The sequence below is a fragment of the Macaca nemestrina genome, chromosome 9 (assembly GCF_043159975.1).
Source record: "Macaca nemestrina isolate mMacNem1 chromosome 9, mMacNem.hap1, whole genome shotgun sequence".
Classification (NCBI taxonomy): domain Eukaryota; kingdom Metazoa; phylum Chordata; class Mammalia; order Primates; family Cercopithecidae; genus Macaca; species Macaca nemestrina.
This window is the reverse complement of record NC_092133.1, coordinates 23,137,758-23,154,333: the sequence shown is the minus strand read 5'-3', so window position 1 is coordinate 23,154,333 and position 16,576 is coordinate 23,137,758. Positions and strand designations below refer to the sequence as shown.

The 16,576-nt window shown below is 48.9% G+C and overlaps 1 protein-coding gene across 1 annotated transcript; it reads left to right on the top strand.

Annotated features, from left to right (window-relative positions):
• Positions 1 to 15: 15 nt before the first annotated feature.
• LOC105466616 (dual specificity phosphatase 5) lies at positions 16 to 13,736 on the top strand. Its single transcript, XM_011715690.2, has 4 exons — positions 16 to 423; positions 4,999 to 5,147; positions 9,205 to 9,424; positions 12,266 to 13,736. The coding sequence occupies exons 1-4, from the start codon at positions 45 to 47 to the stop codon at positions 12,670 to 12,672; spliced, it is 1,155 nt and encodes a 384-aa protein (XP_011713992.1). The 5' UTR covers positions 16 to 44; the 3' UTR covers positions 12,673 to 13,736.
• The last annotated feature ends 2,840 nt before the right edge of the window (positions 13,737 to 16,576 follow it).

The window sequence follows — 16,576 nt, the reverse complement described above, 5'->3', positions numbered from 1 at the left end:
GCGGGGCGCGCGGCGCGGGGCCGCTGGCCGGCGGCGGCGGCGGCATGAAGGTCACGTCGCTCGACGGGTGCCAGCTGCGCAAGATGCTCCGCAAGGAGGCGGCGGCGCGCTGCGTCGTGCTCGACTGCCGGCCCTACCTGGCTTTCGCCGCCTCGAACGTGCGCGGCTCGCTCAACGTCAACCTCAACTCGGTGGTGCTGCGGCGGGCCCGGGGCGGCGCGGTATCGGCGCGCTACGTGCTGCCCGACGAGGCGGCGCGCGCGCGGCTCCTGCAGGAGGGCGGCGGCGGCGTGGCGGCCGTGGTGGTGCTGGACCAGGGCAGCCGCCACTGGCAGAAGCTGCGGGAGGAGAGCGCCGCCCGTGTCGTGCTCACCTCGCTGCTCGCCTGTCTGCCCGCCGGCCCGCGGGTCTACTTCCTCAAAGGTGAGCGCGCGGGGTCCCTGCCACGCTCGCCCCTCCGGCGCCCCCGGGTCCCTTCCCTGTGCCGGGGCGCCATCCTACACCCTGGGACCGGGAGAGTCACCACCTGCCGGAGTCTGCACTCTGGGGCTTGTTGTGCGCTTGGGAGGGCACTGCAAATGTCAACACTCAGAGCTCCCCCTCTTCCCCACCCGAGTTCCTCGAAAGCGCCTGGCAGCCGGTCTGTCCGCCGGGCTGGGTGGAGTTGGTTATGCTGCGGGGTTGCTGCTGCTTAGCAGTTTGGGGACCGTCGACCCGTGCTGGGCACGAGCCCCCTTTCAAGACCCGAGCTTCGCCGCTGTCGCTGGGGTCAGGGCTTGGGGCCTTCCTGATAGACTGCTGTGGTGGGATCAGCAGGTCGCGACCCCTTCCCCCATGGTGTGGCGCCATGGTGCCCCCCTTCCTCCCGCCTAGCCACCTGTGTCTTCACCGACCCCTCTTGACTTTTTGACCTGGCGAGTCCCTTCCCTTTCCATTTCATTTTATTGCTTTTTATTGTTTCCCTCCGACCTCTTCTCTCCTAGATCTTTCTCTAGCTCAGTTTGGAGCTCACATCCTTCCCACCCTTTTCACCTCCTCCCTCCTCCGCCCCAGGATTATCCTTGGGACCCATCCTGAGCCGAGCCTACAGCCGGCCAGCCAGGAAATAGAGGTGCGCGGGGGCAGGGTGGTGTGGAGATTCTGCGGCCTTTGATTTGACACCTCCCGGAGCTACCACCACAGGCCTGCCCATTTCACCTGCCGGGAAGATAACTTTGGCTTCTAGTGGTGGGTGGGTGATTGACTCTCAAAGTCCAAAGCACTGGTTTTTTCTGGGTCACTTCCTATGACTGCTCCTGCTTTGTATTTGAGTCCTTTGTAACCTCAAATGACACCCGGGGAGACCTGACCCACATGAAGAGATGAGGGCTCAGCCCCAGCAGGGCCCCAAGGCCGTGCCAGCCCTGGCGCAGGCACCTTGGAATGTAACAGTGATGGGGATCAGAGCTCGGTGCAGGGAGCCGGCGCCGAGAGTTAGGAGCCTGTTTTAAAGCCATGCAACTTGAGTTTCACACACTCCGGGCCTGGAAGATTCTGGAGACAGTTCCCCTCTCTGCTAGCACCTCCTGCTGACTGGTCCCCTGTTGATTTCCTGTTGAAGAGATAACAGAGGTAGATGGTAATCGTCTTTCTTCTGGCAGCCTAGCCCCCAGGGGATAGAGGGATGGCCTTCTGGCTCTGCAGAGGTTTCAGCGCGGCTCCTGATTTCTTTCTCTTCCCAATATGGTTTTTGTCTCCTGTTCTTAGGAAAAGTTTATGCCTCCTAAGTAGCATGAAAGAGGTTCCAGGAGACCCTTCCTGGTCCCCGCTCTGCTCCCCATGCTTCTCTAAGCGGGCCCTGCTGACAGTTTAGAAGTTACCGCCACAAAGTAGGCAACTCTGTAGACTCACATCTCAGGAAAACTGTTCAAATGTTTTTTAAAAGAAGGTAACATATACACAGGTACAAATTTGAACAGCATGAAGGCCATATGATGAGAAGCGGGTCTTCTGCATATCTTAGAACCCAGTTCCACTCCCCAGAGACAGCCAACTATTTCTTGTTTACCTTTAGATAATTTTTCATAAGAATCTTAGAAATAGATTGATTTTGTATAGTTCCTGTCTTGCCTCTTGTAATCCTAGATCAGGGAGACTTGTCCATATCTGACCATACATGTCTGTTTCACATTGAACCGGTCTCCTGTAATGGCCATTAGGTTGCGTCCGGCCTCACTGTTCCAAGCAGTGGGGTAGATCTCCTTCTCCATGTGCTCTTGTGTGTGCAGTGCCTTTCAGTGAATCATGAGAATTGCCAGGTCAAGAATTATATGCATGTTAAATTTCAGTAGAAATTGCTTCATGCCTACCCTTATAACACTACTACTAAACTTTAAATTGTTGCCAGAGAAAATTTTTATTTCTTAACTCATGTGCAGATAGGAGTTCAGGTTTTAATCTGGTGGCATCTGAGATCTTGGCAGGGTCAATGCCTTTTTACACTTTCCATAATCCCCTGTCTCCCAAACAACCACTAAAATGAAATGGTGATGACTGAATTGCGTGGTCAGTGCTTATTTATATATAGTATCTGTGCTGTCTCTGTTCCCTGGTAATGTGGTGGTGATTGAAAGCAGACTCATTCCAAAAGAAGGCTGAAGTAGCTCTAAGAATTGCCATGGCTTTTGCAACTTAAGTGAGGCACCAGAGAGGAATGTTCTGTCTCTCCACACCTCTGATGGGAGTGGGTGAAAGACTGAGACCATTTAATCTGTAGGATTCCTCTGAATCCCAGCTTGAAGAGGCAGGGCCCTGTTTATCTGTCCCTGGACTAAATTTTGTCAACAGCAGGCAGGATCCAACCCATACCCGAACCTCCTATCTGTCCTCCCGATAGCCAACTCTGAAGTAATCTATTTAAAGCCAGAAGATGGGGTAGCCTGAAAATTTCCTCTTCCCCAACCTTCATTCTGAAGTTTGGGAGGGCCCAGGTCATTCTTAACTCCAAATTCCCATCCAAATCCTTGTTTGTCTCCTGGAACCCATAATGTTGAGGTCTAGGCACAGGAAGTGATCAGGTGGTTTACTGACTAGGGATACCTCTTCCAAGGAAGCTGTGGGTCAGTGTGAGCCTGTGTCTTTCTCTCTTGACTGCTGGAAGGTAAGGGGCCCAGGGGCTGTGGCAGAGCATGGGAAGCTAAACTGCCTATAGCACCACCTTGCACCTCCGCAGTGGCCTCCCGTTATGGTGGGGAGCATGGTCATTGGGGAGGACCAAGAGCTCACGGGCAGGCGCAGTGGGCTGCTAGTGAGGTGACCACAGAGGAGATCTGGGTGTACTAAGTGGGGGCGGGGCAGTTCCAGCAAGCTGAGAGGAAGCAGTAATGGCAGGATGACTCATTCTAGGAATTGGCTGCAGCTTCTGGGAGGGAGTTGGAGACTGCCTTGTAATCCATTAACCATTTGTCTACTGCAGGGCTTTAAAAAAGCCAGCATCACAACACCCAAAGTCACAAAAGAAAAAGGGGGTTCTTTGGAAAATTTGTGGTCTCAGAATGCATGTTTAATGGATCTGACTCCAAGTGAATTCTCTAGGCCAGAAAAAGACAAGTGGGCTTTCTGGAGGCCCTGGGAAATGCCTCAGGTTGCTCTCTGGGTTACCAGCAAAGGAGTTTCCCAAGCAAGGGTGGCCTGTTGCACCTGGCAGCCCTCAGCATTCTGAGGGTTCTTCCCCACTCAGATGGGCCCAAGAAGGCTTACTTACATTTGCAGGTTTCTGTGACTTGCTCAGAGGGTTGTTTTTTTTGTTTTTGTTTTTGTTTTTGTTTTTTTTGGTCGTTTGCTTTTTTGTTTTGTTTTGTTTTTGTTTGGTTTTTTTTTTTTTTTTTGAGACAGAGTCTCTCTCTGTTGCCCAGGCTGGAGTGCAGTGGCATGATCTCGGCTCACTGCAAGCTCCGCCTCCCGGATTCACGCCATTCTCCTGCCTCAGCCTCCTGAGTAGCTGGGACTACAGGCGCCCGCCACCACGCCCGGCTAGTTTTTTTGTATTTTTAGTAGAGACGGGGTTTCACTGTGTTAGCCAGGATGGTCTCGATCTCCTGACCTCGTGATCCGCCCACCTCGGCCTCCCAAAGTGCTGGGATTACAGGCGTGAGCCACCGCGCCCGGCCTCAGAGGGTCGTTTTTACCTTAAATCCATTTGGAGAGGTGTAAATGTAATATTAAGGATTCTGAGAGTCATACATGCTATAAGTTGACTTATTGATTGGTTGGGGGGGGCGTGCAGGAGGAGTAGAGGAGAAGTAGGAAAAGTGGGGATAAGAAGATAGGGTGGTCACGAAGGTGACAGAGACAGTTTTTGCTCAGGAGGGCTGAGAATTAAATCCAGAAGTCCTTATTCTTTCAGTTGATTTAGAAGGTAGTTAACTGGATTGATGACTCCAAATTGGACCTAGAAAGGATTGTCAGCAGTGTTCTTAGCACCTTGGGAGTGAGAAGCCAGGCTATTTTACTGCCCTGAGTTGAAACCTCATATCAGCCTCCATTTCCTTATGAATGGAGGAGGTACCAGCTAGAATCCTGCTTAGAGTAGATGGGCTGGGGAAGAAGGCACTTTAGGAGCCTATCTTCTCGCCAATTAATGAAATTTTGCATAATCACGCCTTCCTTTTAGATAAACAAGAGAGAAAATAGCCTTTGTTTTCTGGAGGGGTTTGGTTAATATTTGCCAGATGCTAGATACTTTCTTTCACAGTTTAAGCTGCTTCTGATAGACACAAAAAGTTAATCATTGCCTCTGAAGGAGTTCTTTTTAGAGGTTTGTGTGTGCGTAGAGTCCCTTTCTGTTCTAAATCTGTTTGCTGGTTTTGCTCAATTTTTAATGACCACAATCTGTATTGGCTTATTATTATTATTATTTAACTGTGTAACCCTCAGAGTATTGATTACCTATGGGTATTTTCTGACAGGGTGAGAAATTGATGCTAACCATCTGTCTCACCTTTTTGTTTGTTTTTGTAGGGGGATATGAGACCTTCTACTCAGAATATCCCGAGTGTTGCGTGGATGTAAAACCCATTTCACAAGAGAAGATTGAGAATGAGAGAGCCCTCATCAGCCAGTGTGGAAAACCAGTGGTAAACGTCAGCTACAGGCCAGCTTATGACCAGGTACATGATGGGGAAGAGGTATCCTGAGTGGTATTCTGGGCTCCTGTCTGCCTTCTTTCCTCAGCACCTGACTGTTCTCTCCCCACTCTGCAACGATGGTTGGTTCTTTTGTGGATCAGGGTGTTGGCAAAATCCCCTGGCTTTAGGGAGCCTCTGTTGCTTGCCAGCTTGAGTTTCCATCCAAGAGTAAATGGGCCTCCTTCCAGCAAACAAGCTGACAAGAGCAAACCAGCCACAGGATGCTTGGCAGCTTCTGCGGAAAAGGGGAAGTGAAAGCTACATTATTGTCATCTGGCTTCGGAGGTTCAGAGAAGCTTTGAAATACTGGTCTAGGTTTCCCTGAAGACATTTCAGAGTTGACTTTCAGGCTTCCTGTGTTGCTTTTCTCTGTAATTGTCCACGCTCTGCAGTTTCTGCAAAGCATCCCGGTACCTGTCAAGGTGTGTCTTGTTGGTATGTTTCACTGAAACTGGTGTTGGTGGGGGTTCTATAGAGGAAGTCCTGTTTGGGTGGCTAAGTAGGCTCCTCTAAGGGGTTCTAATGCTTACAGTTCCACAGATACTGAAACCAGAGGAAATCAAAAGATACTAGAGGGCTTCATGTTTCTGTAAACTAGTGAGTTTTTATGTTTCTTCTAAAAATGAGTGCTTTGTGATAACTCATTAAAGGGAAAACTAAAGTGGAAGGGGGTTACGTAGTACCATCCAGGAAAATGAAAAAGCAGGTGAGAATCCAAATCTGGCAGAAACCAGAGGTAAAAACCTGCCTACTCATTTTATGGAAGGGAAGAGAAGTGTTCTGTGACAAGTGAGATTCTTGATTTTGCAGTCCTGCAGCTGGTTCAAGGCAGCATCAGGCTCACAACCCCTTTCTCTCAGCTCCCTGTTCTGATTATTTCAGGACCTTGTTCTGTTTTCCGCATGGCCTCTAATCTAGACACCTGACCTGGTGGGAGTAACCTTTCAAACTTTTCACGTAAACCAAGAACATATCCAAATCATAAGAAGAAAGATTGCTAGATGCTAAAATGCCAGCTCCCTGCCATGAGCAAAACCCTGTCCCTGGGGATAAACTTCGAAGCAAAGCCAGGCGACCTTTTCTTGAACGGGCTCCTTGGTCAGGAAGCCTATTAGCTTGTCCAGATGCCAGGGTTAGGATTTGTTTTCCTTTATTAAACACCCTTACAGTGTATGACGAACCCATGGCATTCAAGCTGTGGACATCTGGCCTCGCTAGATTTCTACTTTTGTTTGTTTGTTCGGGTTATGTTTTCCCCCCATTTCTCAGAAAGTGAAAGAGAAATAAGAATTGGCAGAATGTTGTGAAAGCATAGCACATCTCTGGCCAAGTGAGGGGTGAGAAGGCCCTGATGTGTCTTCAAGATTCATCTGGGGAACCCCCTAATGCTATTTCTTAGAAACGCTTCTGCATTTAGAGCAGCCAGGCGAGGTCATGTTAACTTTTGGGGTTTCTGAAGGCCTTTGGCTTCTTCCCTCTTGGTCTAAACAGAAGTTCAAAAAGGGAAAGAAATGTAGTTTCAGGGGTGTGTTGGGCTAAGCTCCAAAAGAAATTGGATAGATTCCAGGTCTGGTGTATCAGCAATTTCCAGGCACTCAGGAGAGGAGGAGATCTTGAGTCAACCATCCAGCCTGCTCCTTAAAGGGCGAGCCTGTTAGTGTCCATTGGTGGGGACCCGTAAGTCATCAGTGGCCACATGAATCTGGACTTGGAACTCTGACTCCTTTCCCAAGAACTTTGTACCACCTCTGCTGTTTTCCTGATTTCTAGCTGGTGAGGATGCTGTGCCCAGGGAGTGGGTCCAGCTCAGGTCAGGACTAGACCTGCTTGGATTGCCTAAAACCCTGTGTCTTCCCCGTGGAGAGAAGCCACGTTCTGTTCATTCTTCAATCCCAGTGACAGTGGCAGCTATGTAACGTGCCAGGTTTTAATGCATTCATTATCCCATTTACACCTTACCAATTATCCAGAGAGAATAGGTATTATCCCCTGTTTAGAGACAAAGGTCATAGGTTAAAGAAGCTGTCCAAGATCACATCAGGTAGTAAGCATGGAGCTCTGGAACTTAACCCAAGAGCTCTGCTGTCTGACGCCCAAGCCCGGGTTCTTAACCGTTGCACCACTTTGCCACCAGGAAGGCTGCTCTGTATGCATGGAAGTTTGGAGAGGTTTTGAAGAGGGGATGCAGATGGACATTTTATCTCTAGAGGAAGAGAGGAAAGCAGGGAATTTTTTCCTTCCTGTCTTTACCTGAAATACTTTCTCATATTGATCACTATTGAAATGGAGTCAGACAAGGCCTTGCATCTCATGCTACACCATCAGTTTTGGGTTTCAGCCCAGCTCTATCACTGACTAGCTCTGACTTGGACAAGTTATTAAATGCATCTGAGCCTCAAGTTGCCCATCTATAAAATGGGAATAATGTTACCTACCTCACAGATTTTGTGAAATTGGTATGATGTAGGCACATCTAAAGGATTAAGCCCCCAGAAGCCAGCCACAGTAGATGCTGATAAAAATACCAGTTGTTATTATTACCTTATGTAAAATCCTCTGTAATTTTCTTCCAAGTGACTGAACTGGCCTTTGCTTAAACACTTGAGTTCTTAGGAAACAAAAAGCTAACGCCGGGTGCGGGGTAAATTGAGAATTGCCTGTGGCTGGCCCCTGTCCCACGCACCCTTCCCTGTTATGGATCTGGCTGAGAGTTTCCATTCCGCTCTTATTCCAGGACAGGAAATGGAAACACAGGAAGCAGATGGTTGGCATGGGAAAGGCTCCCAAAGACATAGCCACTGTCACCCAGCCCCGTGTTTCCCTCTCAGCCTCTAAGGGCTCCCATTTTTCTAATCATCACTGACTTTTCTGCAACCTTTAGAGCCCTGTAAATGCTGAGACTGCCAGAGTCTAACCGGTGGTTCATTTTAGTTTTGCCTCAAGGTGGATGGTCTCTGGTTCCCCCTTGACTAGAAACCTGGGGTGTGGGTAGCCTCCCAAAAGGATGGCTCTGTAAGCAGGTCTCACCAGCACCCCCAACAAACCTCCGTGTGAAGAAGGTCAGAGGCGAGGAAGCCCCTCTGCTTGTGGCCTGACAGCATTTTTTATCTAAAGATTCTGAGTAGGTAGTGGTTATTTTCATTTCTAAAAAGCATACTTTTTTGTTGGGGGTGGAGGTGCATTTTAACATCTCTAAAACCTGGATGCATCTTAGGATCAACAGTGTCTTAGGTTTGATGAAATACACTATATAGGCTAGGCTTGGTAGCTCATGCCTATAATCCCAGCATTTTGGGAGGCTGAGGTAGGAAGATCGCTTGAGGCCAGGAGTTTAAGACCATTCTGGGCAACATAGCAAGAACTCAGCTCTACAAAAAAAAATTATAAAATTAGCCATACGTGGTGGTGCATGCCTATAGGCCCAGCTACTTGGGAGGCTGAGACGGTGGGATCTCTTGAGCCTAGGAATTCAAGATTACAGTGAGCTATGATTGTGCCACTGCACTCTAGCCTGGGTGACAGAGCAAGACTCCGTCTTTCCAAAAAGGGGGAAAAAAAAAATACGCTATATAAAATGCCAAGGCTGTAAAGGAGGACACACACCATGTTGAGTCCTGGTCCATTTTAGCTGTAAAGAAAGTGAGACTGTCCCAAGGCAAAGAGGCTTGCCCTGGTACTCTCAGGGCAGCTGTAACTTCAACACAGCCCCATAGATATTTCCCATGATACCACATGGCTTCTCATCCTTGTCAGCACAGGAAGAATGCCATCATATCCTACCTCCTTGATGTGTGCAAAAATGTGAACTCTTTGCTGTGTGGATTTTGCTGTCATTGAGTCACAAGGCAGCCATGTAAGGTAGAGTTGGCCAGGAGATACCACCCACGCTCAGTTGAACTGCCCTGGCTCTGAACTCTACTGGGAAACCAGAAAGGGAACCACCCATCTTAAGCAGCAAATAGGTCAGAGTTGTTTTTTCCTCTCTCAAATGAACAAGCTAATCCAATATTTCCTGATTGTCCTTTGTCCCTGCTTCCAGGGTGGCCCAGTTGAAATCCTTCCCTTCCTCTACCTTGGAAGTGCCTACCATGCATCCAAGTGCGAGTTCCTCGCCAACCTGCACATCACAGCCCTGCTGAATGTCTCCCGACGGACCTCCGAGGCCTGCACAACCCACCTACACTACAAATGGATCCCTGTGGAAGACAGCCACACGGCTGACATTAGCTCCCACTTTCAAGAAGCAATAGACTTCATTGGTAGGTTTAGCCATTCCCCCTCAGTTATTTTGGGAGCCCGTTTGGGGCATGTGTTCTTGACTTTTGATGCCCTGATGGAAGCTACCTTCACTGAAAGAAAAGTGTCTTGTATATGCTACTGCTAAGAGTTGGAGCCAACATGGGATGCAGCTACCAAAAAGGTGGAAGGGAGGATTTAAGTTGCCATTAATACGAGCTTTAATTTGCAAGATAAATGAATTAATATAATTTTATGGCAGTACTCACTGCCGATTTTGTTATTGTTTCTAGCTGGGCAGAAGCTGAGCGCATCCCTGCGTAATGCTCCACACAAGGAAAGCAGGGGAAAGAACCTCCCTAACTGTGCTTCTACGTAGATTGGGTTTATTTTTAAAAGCAAACAGAAGGATTCAGAGAGCACTACTTACGCACTGAGCCCCAAGGGCCCCCAGCAGCTTTCCATACTTTTGGCGAATGGCTTGGGGCAATTTGTTTTGCATTTTCAGCTAATTTTGGATTAAAGATAGCACTTGACTCAAGCTCCGTGCTGTATGCACAGAAAAGTTGGCATCTTTTGCCTTCTTTCTGCATTCTTGTTAGGCAGTTATTTATTCCATTGCATAGACCTAAAAACCAAGGCCTTGGCCTCTGGTCCTTCCGCCAGGAAAGGGCTATGGCCTTAGGGTTTCCAGGTGCTCTGTGTTGCGTGGGTTGTTCTCCCATATGGCATCTTCTCCCCCATCCATCTTGCTAGGAGGCTGCCCTGACTTTTTTCTGTTTCAGATTTGCAAGTACCACTCTCTAACCTTGTGGTCATGCCCCGCTTTCCAGCGCCCATCTTCCTCTTTAACATACATAGTTGTTGAAACTGACGCATGAATTTTCTATATCTTGTTCCAAGGGATGTTGGAGGAGGAAAGGCAGGTGTTAGCACAGCAATAATTACTTAGCGCAGGTAGCAATTAAAGGCCCCCCTTGAGCCACATGGTGGCTCTCTGTTCACCACACAATTTCTGCTCCCCAGGAAACCTGACGAGAAACTCATCAGAGGCAAAAGGCCGAGCCTGTCCTGCTTGTCCCCTGAGCCTCCGGGCTAAGATCATTCCTTTGGAGTCTGAAAGGCAGCCAAAATGATGCGTTCAGGGTGGGAAACCCTTGACTTGTTCTCCCTGTCCCTGGGAATGCCTTGCCCTTCTCAGCCTGTTGTTTAATTACCTGGGTAGCTACTTCATGAGGTCATGAAACACGCCCCCATCCAGTTCTCAGAACCTTCCTTCCCCATCCTGTGTGTGTATTGTGTCTGTGTACACACAATCCACAAACCCACAGCGTTTCGAAAGCACAGGATGCTTTTTCTTTTGGCCCTTCCATTGCCCTGCTAATGGAAGGAGAGACTGGGCCTCCCCAGTGAGCCATGTGCTGAATAAACACTGACCCCTTCCAAGGGAAGAGGGCCATGTGGAAGGCAGGCCCCGAGGTGTCGAGCGGGCTCCAGAGGCAATGCACTCTGGACCCTTTGCATTCTTGGATGTGGCACTAGGCCAGTTAAAAGCTAAACTTCGAAGGAGGCCAACAGAGGAGTGAAGGGAAATAGGAGTCCAACCCTATAATTCCAGGGACTTGGGGGTCAGACCCCTTTGAACTAATTTGAAGAGACTGTTTTGTTTGTTTTGAGTCAGACTGAATTGGAGGACACCCCTATTGAACTGCTTTGGGGTATCCTGTGGGGTTTTTGTTCAGATGGGAAAACTCTAGGATTCCTCCCTGATGCCTCAGAAATTTTACCTTTTAGATTTTGCAGATTGATTTGCATCCTTTGACCTTGGGGCAGGGAAGTGGAGGGTGGTAAGGGGAATGACTTTTTTTTTCTTTTGGCCCTTCAGAATCTTAAATGTGTTTGCTTACTGTAGCCTGCGTAGTGCCAGCTACATCTAACTTCCTGTGATGTAATTGTTTCCTCGCTAGCAAGAGAGGGAATTGGAAAGACTGTATTTTTTGTGGATTTGATGTGTATGTATCTTTAACCTTTCATCCCTTCCCATTTTTAATAGTTGTAGCTGGTTTTCTGGGGGCGGGGGCTGGGGGGTAGAGCAGGAAGGGAGGCATCCTCCCCTTTTTGTCATATTGAGCTAAAGAATGCTAACTGATGGTGGTAGCTTTATAGCAGCAACTCCCATTGTTGAGCAAGATGGAATTTGTGAAAGCCATTTATATCCTCCGTCTAGTAGGCGTCACTTAGCCAGGGCTATAATTAGTGGCCATGTGCTATTTATTGTGTGTTTGGTGGTGAGAACCCTGGGAGCTGAGCCAAGCATCCTGCCCTGGCACAGCAGGACAGGGTGCCTGGAGAGGCCGGAAGACCTCTACCAGGATTGGGGTTAGGTTATTACCCTTAGAATCAGACCTGGAGAGGCAAGAGTTGCTTCTCCAAGTCAGTCTTTGAGCCTGGGATGCTCTCCTTAGAAAAATGTGCGTGCCCAATAAAAATGTGCACCATTTCAAGGATGTTCCAGTGCCCTCTTGGAACCATCAGTGGAACCTAGGTTAAGATGGCATCCCCAGGAAGGGACTTCTCCAGGGCCATCGCCTCCAGAGGCAGAATCTGCAAGTATCCTGGGGAACTGTAAAGCCACTGTAAGGAACATAAAGATCCTACTTGGGGATAGTCTTTGCTGGGATCCCAAAAGCTCTGTCCTCACCAGTGGGGATTAAAGACTGGCAGAAGTGTAGTGTAGGGCCACGGCTCTTAACGCAGGCACAACAGTTTCATATCTAGGTTACTCCAGTGTTTGATTCTTACGTTTTGCCATTGCCCTTAGATTCTAATCCCAACTGACTCCCACCATCTTTTCTTCCTTCCAGACTGTGTCAGGGAAAAGGGAGGCAAGGTCCTGGTCCACTGTGAGGCTGGGATCTCCCGTTCACCCACCATCTGCATGGCTTACCTCATGAAGACCAAGCAGTTCCGCCTGAAGGAGGCCTTCGATTACATCAAGCAGAGGAGGAGTATGGTCTCGCCCAACTTTGGCTTCATGGGCCAGCTCCTGCAGTACGAATCTGAGATCCTGCCCTCCACGCCCAACCCCCAGCCTCCCTCCTGCCAAGGGGAGGCAGCAGGCTCTTCACTGATAGGCCATTTGCAGACACTGAGCCCTGACATGCAGGGTGCCTACTGCACATTCCCTGCCTCGGTGCTGGCACCGGTGCCTACCCACTCAACAGTCTCAGAGCTCAGCAGAAGCCCTGTGGCAACGGCCACATCCTGCTAAAACTGGGATAGAGGAATCGGCCCGGCCCCAAGAGCAACTGTGATTTTTGGTTTTAAGACTCATGGACATTTCATACCTGTGCAATACTGAAGACCTCGCTCTGTCATGCTGCTCCAGTGAGATAGTGAGTGGTCACCAGGCTTGCAAATGAACTTCAGACGGACCTCGGGGTAGGTTCTCGGGACTGAAGGAAGGCCAAGCCATTACGGGAGCACAGCATGTGCTGACTACTGTACTTCCAGACCCCTGCCCTTTCGGGACTGCCCAGTCCTTGCACCTCAAAGTTCGCCTTTTCATTTCAAGCATAAGGCAATAAATACCTGCAGCAACGTGGGAGAAAGAAGTTGCTGGACCAGGAGAAAAGGCAGTTATAAAGCCAATTCATTTTGAAGGAAGCACAATTTCCACCTTATTTTTTGAACTTTGGCAGTTTCAGTGTCTGTCTCTGTTGCTTCAGGGCATAAGCTGATCACCGTCTAGTTGGGAAAGTAGCCCCTAGCCCCACAGGGTTTGTAGGGACATGATCAGCATCCTGATTTGAACCCTGAAATGTTTTGTAGATACCCTCTTGGGTCCAGTGAGGCAGTTGGTTGAAGTAGCAAGATGTTGGCTTTTCTGGATTTTTTTTTTTTTTTTTTTTTTTTTTTTGCCGTGGGTTCTTCACTGACCTTGGACTTTGGCGTGATTCTTATTCATACTTGAACTTGTCTCATTCCACCTCTTCTCAGAGCAACTATTCATTTGTGAAAAGAGTTTTTCAGATCATAGACCAAAAAAAGTCATACCTTCGAGGTGGTGGCAGTAAATTCCAGGAGGAAAAGGGTACTTGCTGGGTATCCTGGGTCAGTGGTGTTGAAAACTGGTTTCCTCAGCTTCCTGTCCTTCTGTGTGCTTATGTCTCTTGTGACAATTGTTTTCCTCCCTGCCCCTGGAGTTGTCTTCAAGCTGTGGACTTCTGGGATTTGCAGATTTTGCAATGTGGTACTACTATTTTTTCTTTTTGTCTGTTGGTTATTTCTCCAGGGGAAAAGGCAATAATTTTCTTTTTTTTTTTTTTTTTTTTTTTTTTTGAGACAGAGTCTGGCTCTGTCGCCCAGGCTGGAGTGCAGTGACCGGATCTCAGCTCACTGCAAGCTCCGCCTCCCGGGTTCACGCCATTCTCCTGCCTCAGCCTCCCGAGTAGCTGGGACTACAGGCGCCCGCCACCTCGCCTGGCTAATTTTTTGTATTTTTTAGTAGAGACGGGGTTTCACCGTGTCAGCCAGGATGGTCTCGATCTCCTGACCTCGTGATCCGCCCGTCTCGGCCTCCCAAAGTGCTGGGATTACAGGCTTGAGCCACCGCGCCCGGCCGGCAATAATTTTCTAAGACCCATGTGAATGTGAAGAAAAACAGTATGTTACTGGTTGTTGTTGTTGTTGTTTTTTATAGTGTAAAATAAAAATAGGAAAAGGAAAAAAGCACTTCTTCTTGGTGAATTGGGATAAGGTAGAAATACCCTTGGGTGGGGACCCAGCTTGCTTCACTGGGATTTATTTCTAAATGAACAACAGGGTGATGGTGGTGGAGGTGCAACTATAGGTATGATGATACAGAATGTTGCTTTCCAAGTGAGGGGTTTCCCTAAGTTAACTTGCAAGAGAATTCCTTAGTGTAGGCCTCATAGGGAGGTGGTGAGAGTATCTGCCCACTGAGGGTCCTTCACTCCTATCACACTAGGCAAAAAGCTCTACTTGAACCTCAGATTTCTCACCTGTGAAGAGTGAGCTGAGTTAGATGATCCGAAGAGTCCCTTAAAGCATAAGGCCCTTGATTCCAGTAAGCCTGAGTGCCAAGCTTGTGGCCAGCCTCCCCAGTGCTTGGCATGTGGCAGACTCAGAAAAGGCTGGGTAAGTGGCCAAGGGATGGAGAAGTGAATGAGGTGAAAATTTGCCCTGCCTGCCTACCTGACTCCTCTTTCCACTCTTGCAACTAATTCTTCTAGATAATTCCCCGGGAGTTCCAAGGTAAATCCCTCAATGAGTAGGTTTAATCGACTTGCTTTGTAACTTCCTCTACATAGGTGGAGGAAGGAAGGGGCAGTTGTCAGCTTCTCCCCATGATTGGCTCTGCCTAGGCTCCAGCCTAACTCCTGGGGCCTGTTCCTAATCTGAGGGAACAGGGAGCTGGTTGGGGTTTATGCCATCCCAGTCACCTGATAAACACGGGGATTCCAGCCATACTTCTCAATGCTGGAGGGTTCAAAGGGCGTCTAGTTCTCCCGACATGCACTGTGTCAACAAATAGCAAGATGGTGGTGGAGCACAGGCAGCCCAGCTCTCTAAATTCCTCACCTCAAAGGCTTTGCGTGACGTCTCCACCTGCCTTTCCTTTCCCCACCTCTCCATTCAGAGGTTCCTTGGAAAGTCCACAGATGAGAAGGTCACCCAGGGTTAGGATGCTGAATTTTTTTTTTTTTTTTTTTGAGATGGAGTCTCACTCTGTCACCCAGGCCGGAGTGCAATGGCGCCATCTCGGCTCACTGCAAGCTCCGCCTCCTGGGTTCACGCCATTCCCCTGCCTCAGCCTCCCTAGTAGCTGGGACTACAGATGCCCGCCACCACCCCCAGCTAATTTTTTCTTTTTTGTATTTTTAGTAGAGAGGGGTTTTCACCATGTTAACCAGGATGGTCTCGATATCCTGATGTTGTGGGCCGCCTGCCTCGGCCTCCCAAAGTGCTGGGATTACAGGTGAGAGCCACCGTGCCCAGCCAGGATGCTGAATTTCTTTCAGCCCACTCCCCTCATCTGTGTAACCAACGGCTTCCACAGTGAAGAGCACTAGACCAGAGAGGGAGAAGTTCTGGGTTCTAGCCCTTGCCCTGCGCCCAGCTCTCCAGTGCTTTAGAGCTAATCTCCAACCTCTACGGACTAGATTTCTCCAGGGTTCTAGCTGGTGCCTAATGCCTCTTGGTGTCCCATCTCTGAGCCTCTGACCAGCCTTGGAGTGTGTCCCTGAAACCTGCCCATTGTGTGGGCCTGTGCAGGTGTGGAGTGGCTGAAGGAACCTTGGGTAGGGAGAGCCAGGGAGTAGGAAGCTGGATGCAGGCTGGGGTGATGTGCTAAGCTCAGCCCACTTGCTGACATTTGCTTTATTGCATTAAAGTATTTCTCTGAAGGGTGAGTAAGTCCTCTAAATCAGGCATATGAGGATTGCTCATCAGCGGGTGAGTCACTGGAGGGTAAGCCAAGTGAAGCCCCACAGCTGGGGATGGCTCTAGAACCCTCACTCCACTTAATAGTCTCTTCATTAATTACATCTCCATTCTTGCCAAGACCAACTCTACACTGGCTTCCAGTGCCAGATGGGGAATTCAAGCTGATGGCGTTATAGATCCTTCATCCCTAAGTTTTGAGAAACACCTCTGTCGGTCTCCAAGCATCATCGCACATAGAGATGTGTTCAGGAAAAGAAAGATGTTAGTTCTGTCTTTCCCAGCTGTACCTGTAGGTAAACCCCCTCAGATCCACCCTAGCTTATGAGCTAGGCCCGATGGGGCAGGAGTTGTGTGAGCAGTCTCTACTCAGGATCCAGTGTGCTGGCAGAAGCACTGTGTACTGTGGATCTTCACTGTGTGAGGCCCTCAGGAAAATGCCTCCCCGATTTCAATACTCTGAACAGCTCTATCTCTTTGAGTTACTGGTAGTTCTTCTGAACACCATACAGGTCATGACTGCCCCTGTTTCCCTTCCTTGCTAAGGCCACCAGGCAGCTCAGAACTAAACTCTTAGCCCACTTCTGGCAGTTTTGTAGGAACTTAACATGAATTTTGGGTGTTGATTCCACCGTTTCCTTTAAAATTTCCCATCTTTATTTTTCTTTTACTTCCATTTCCTCATCATCCTTAAAAAAGAACAGCAAAAC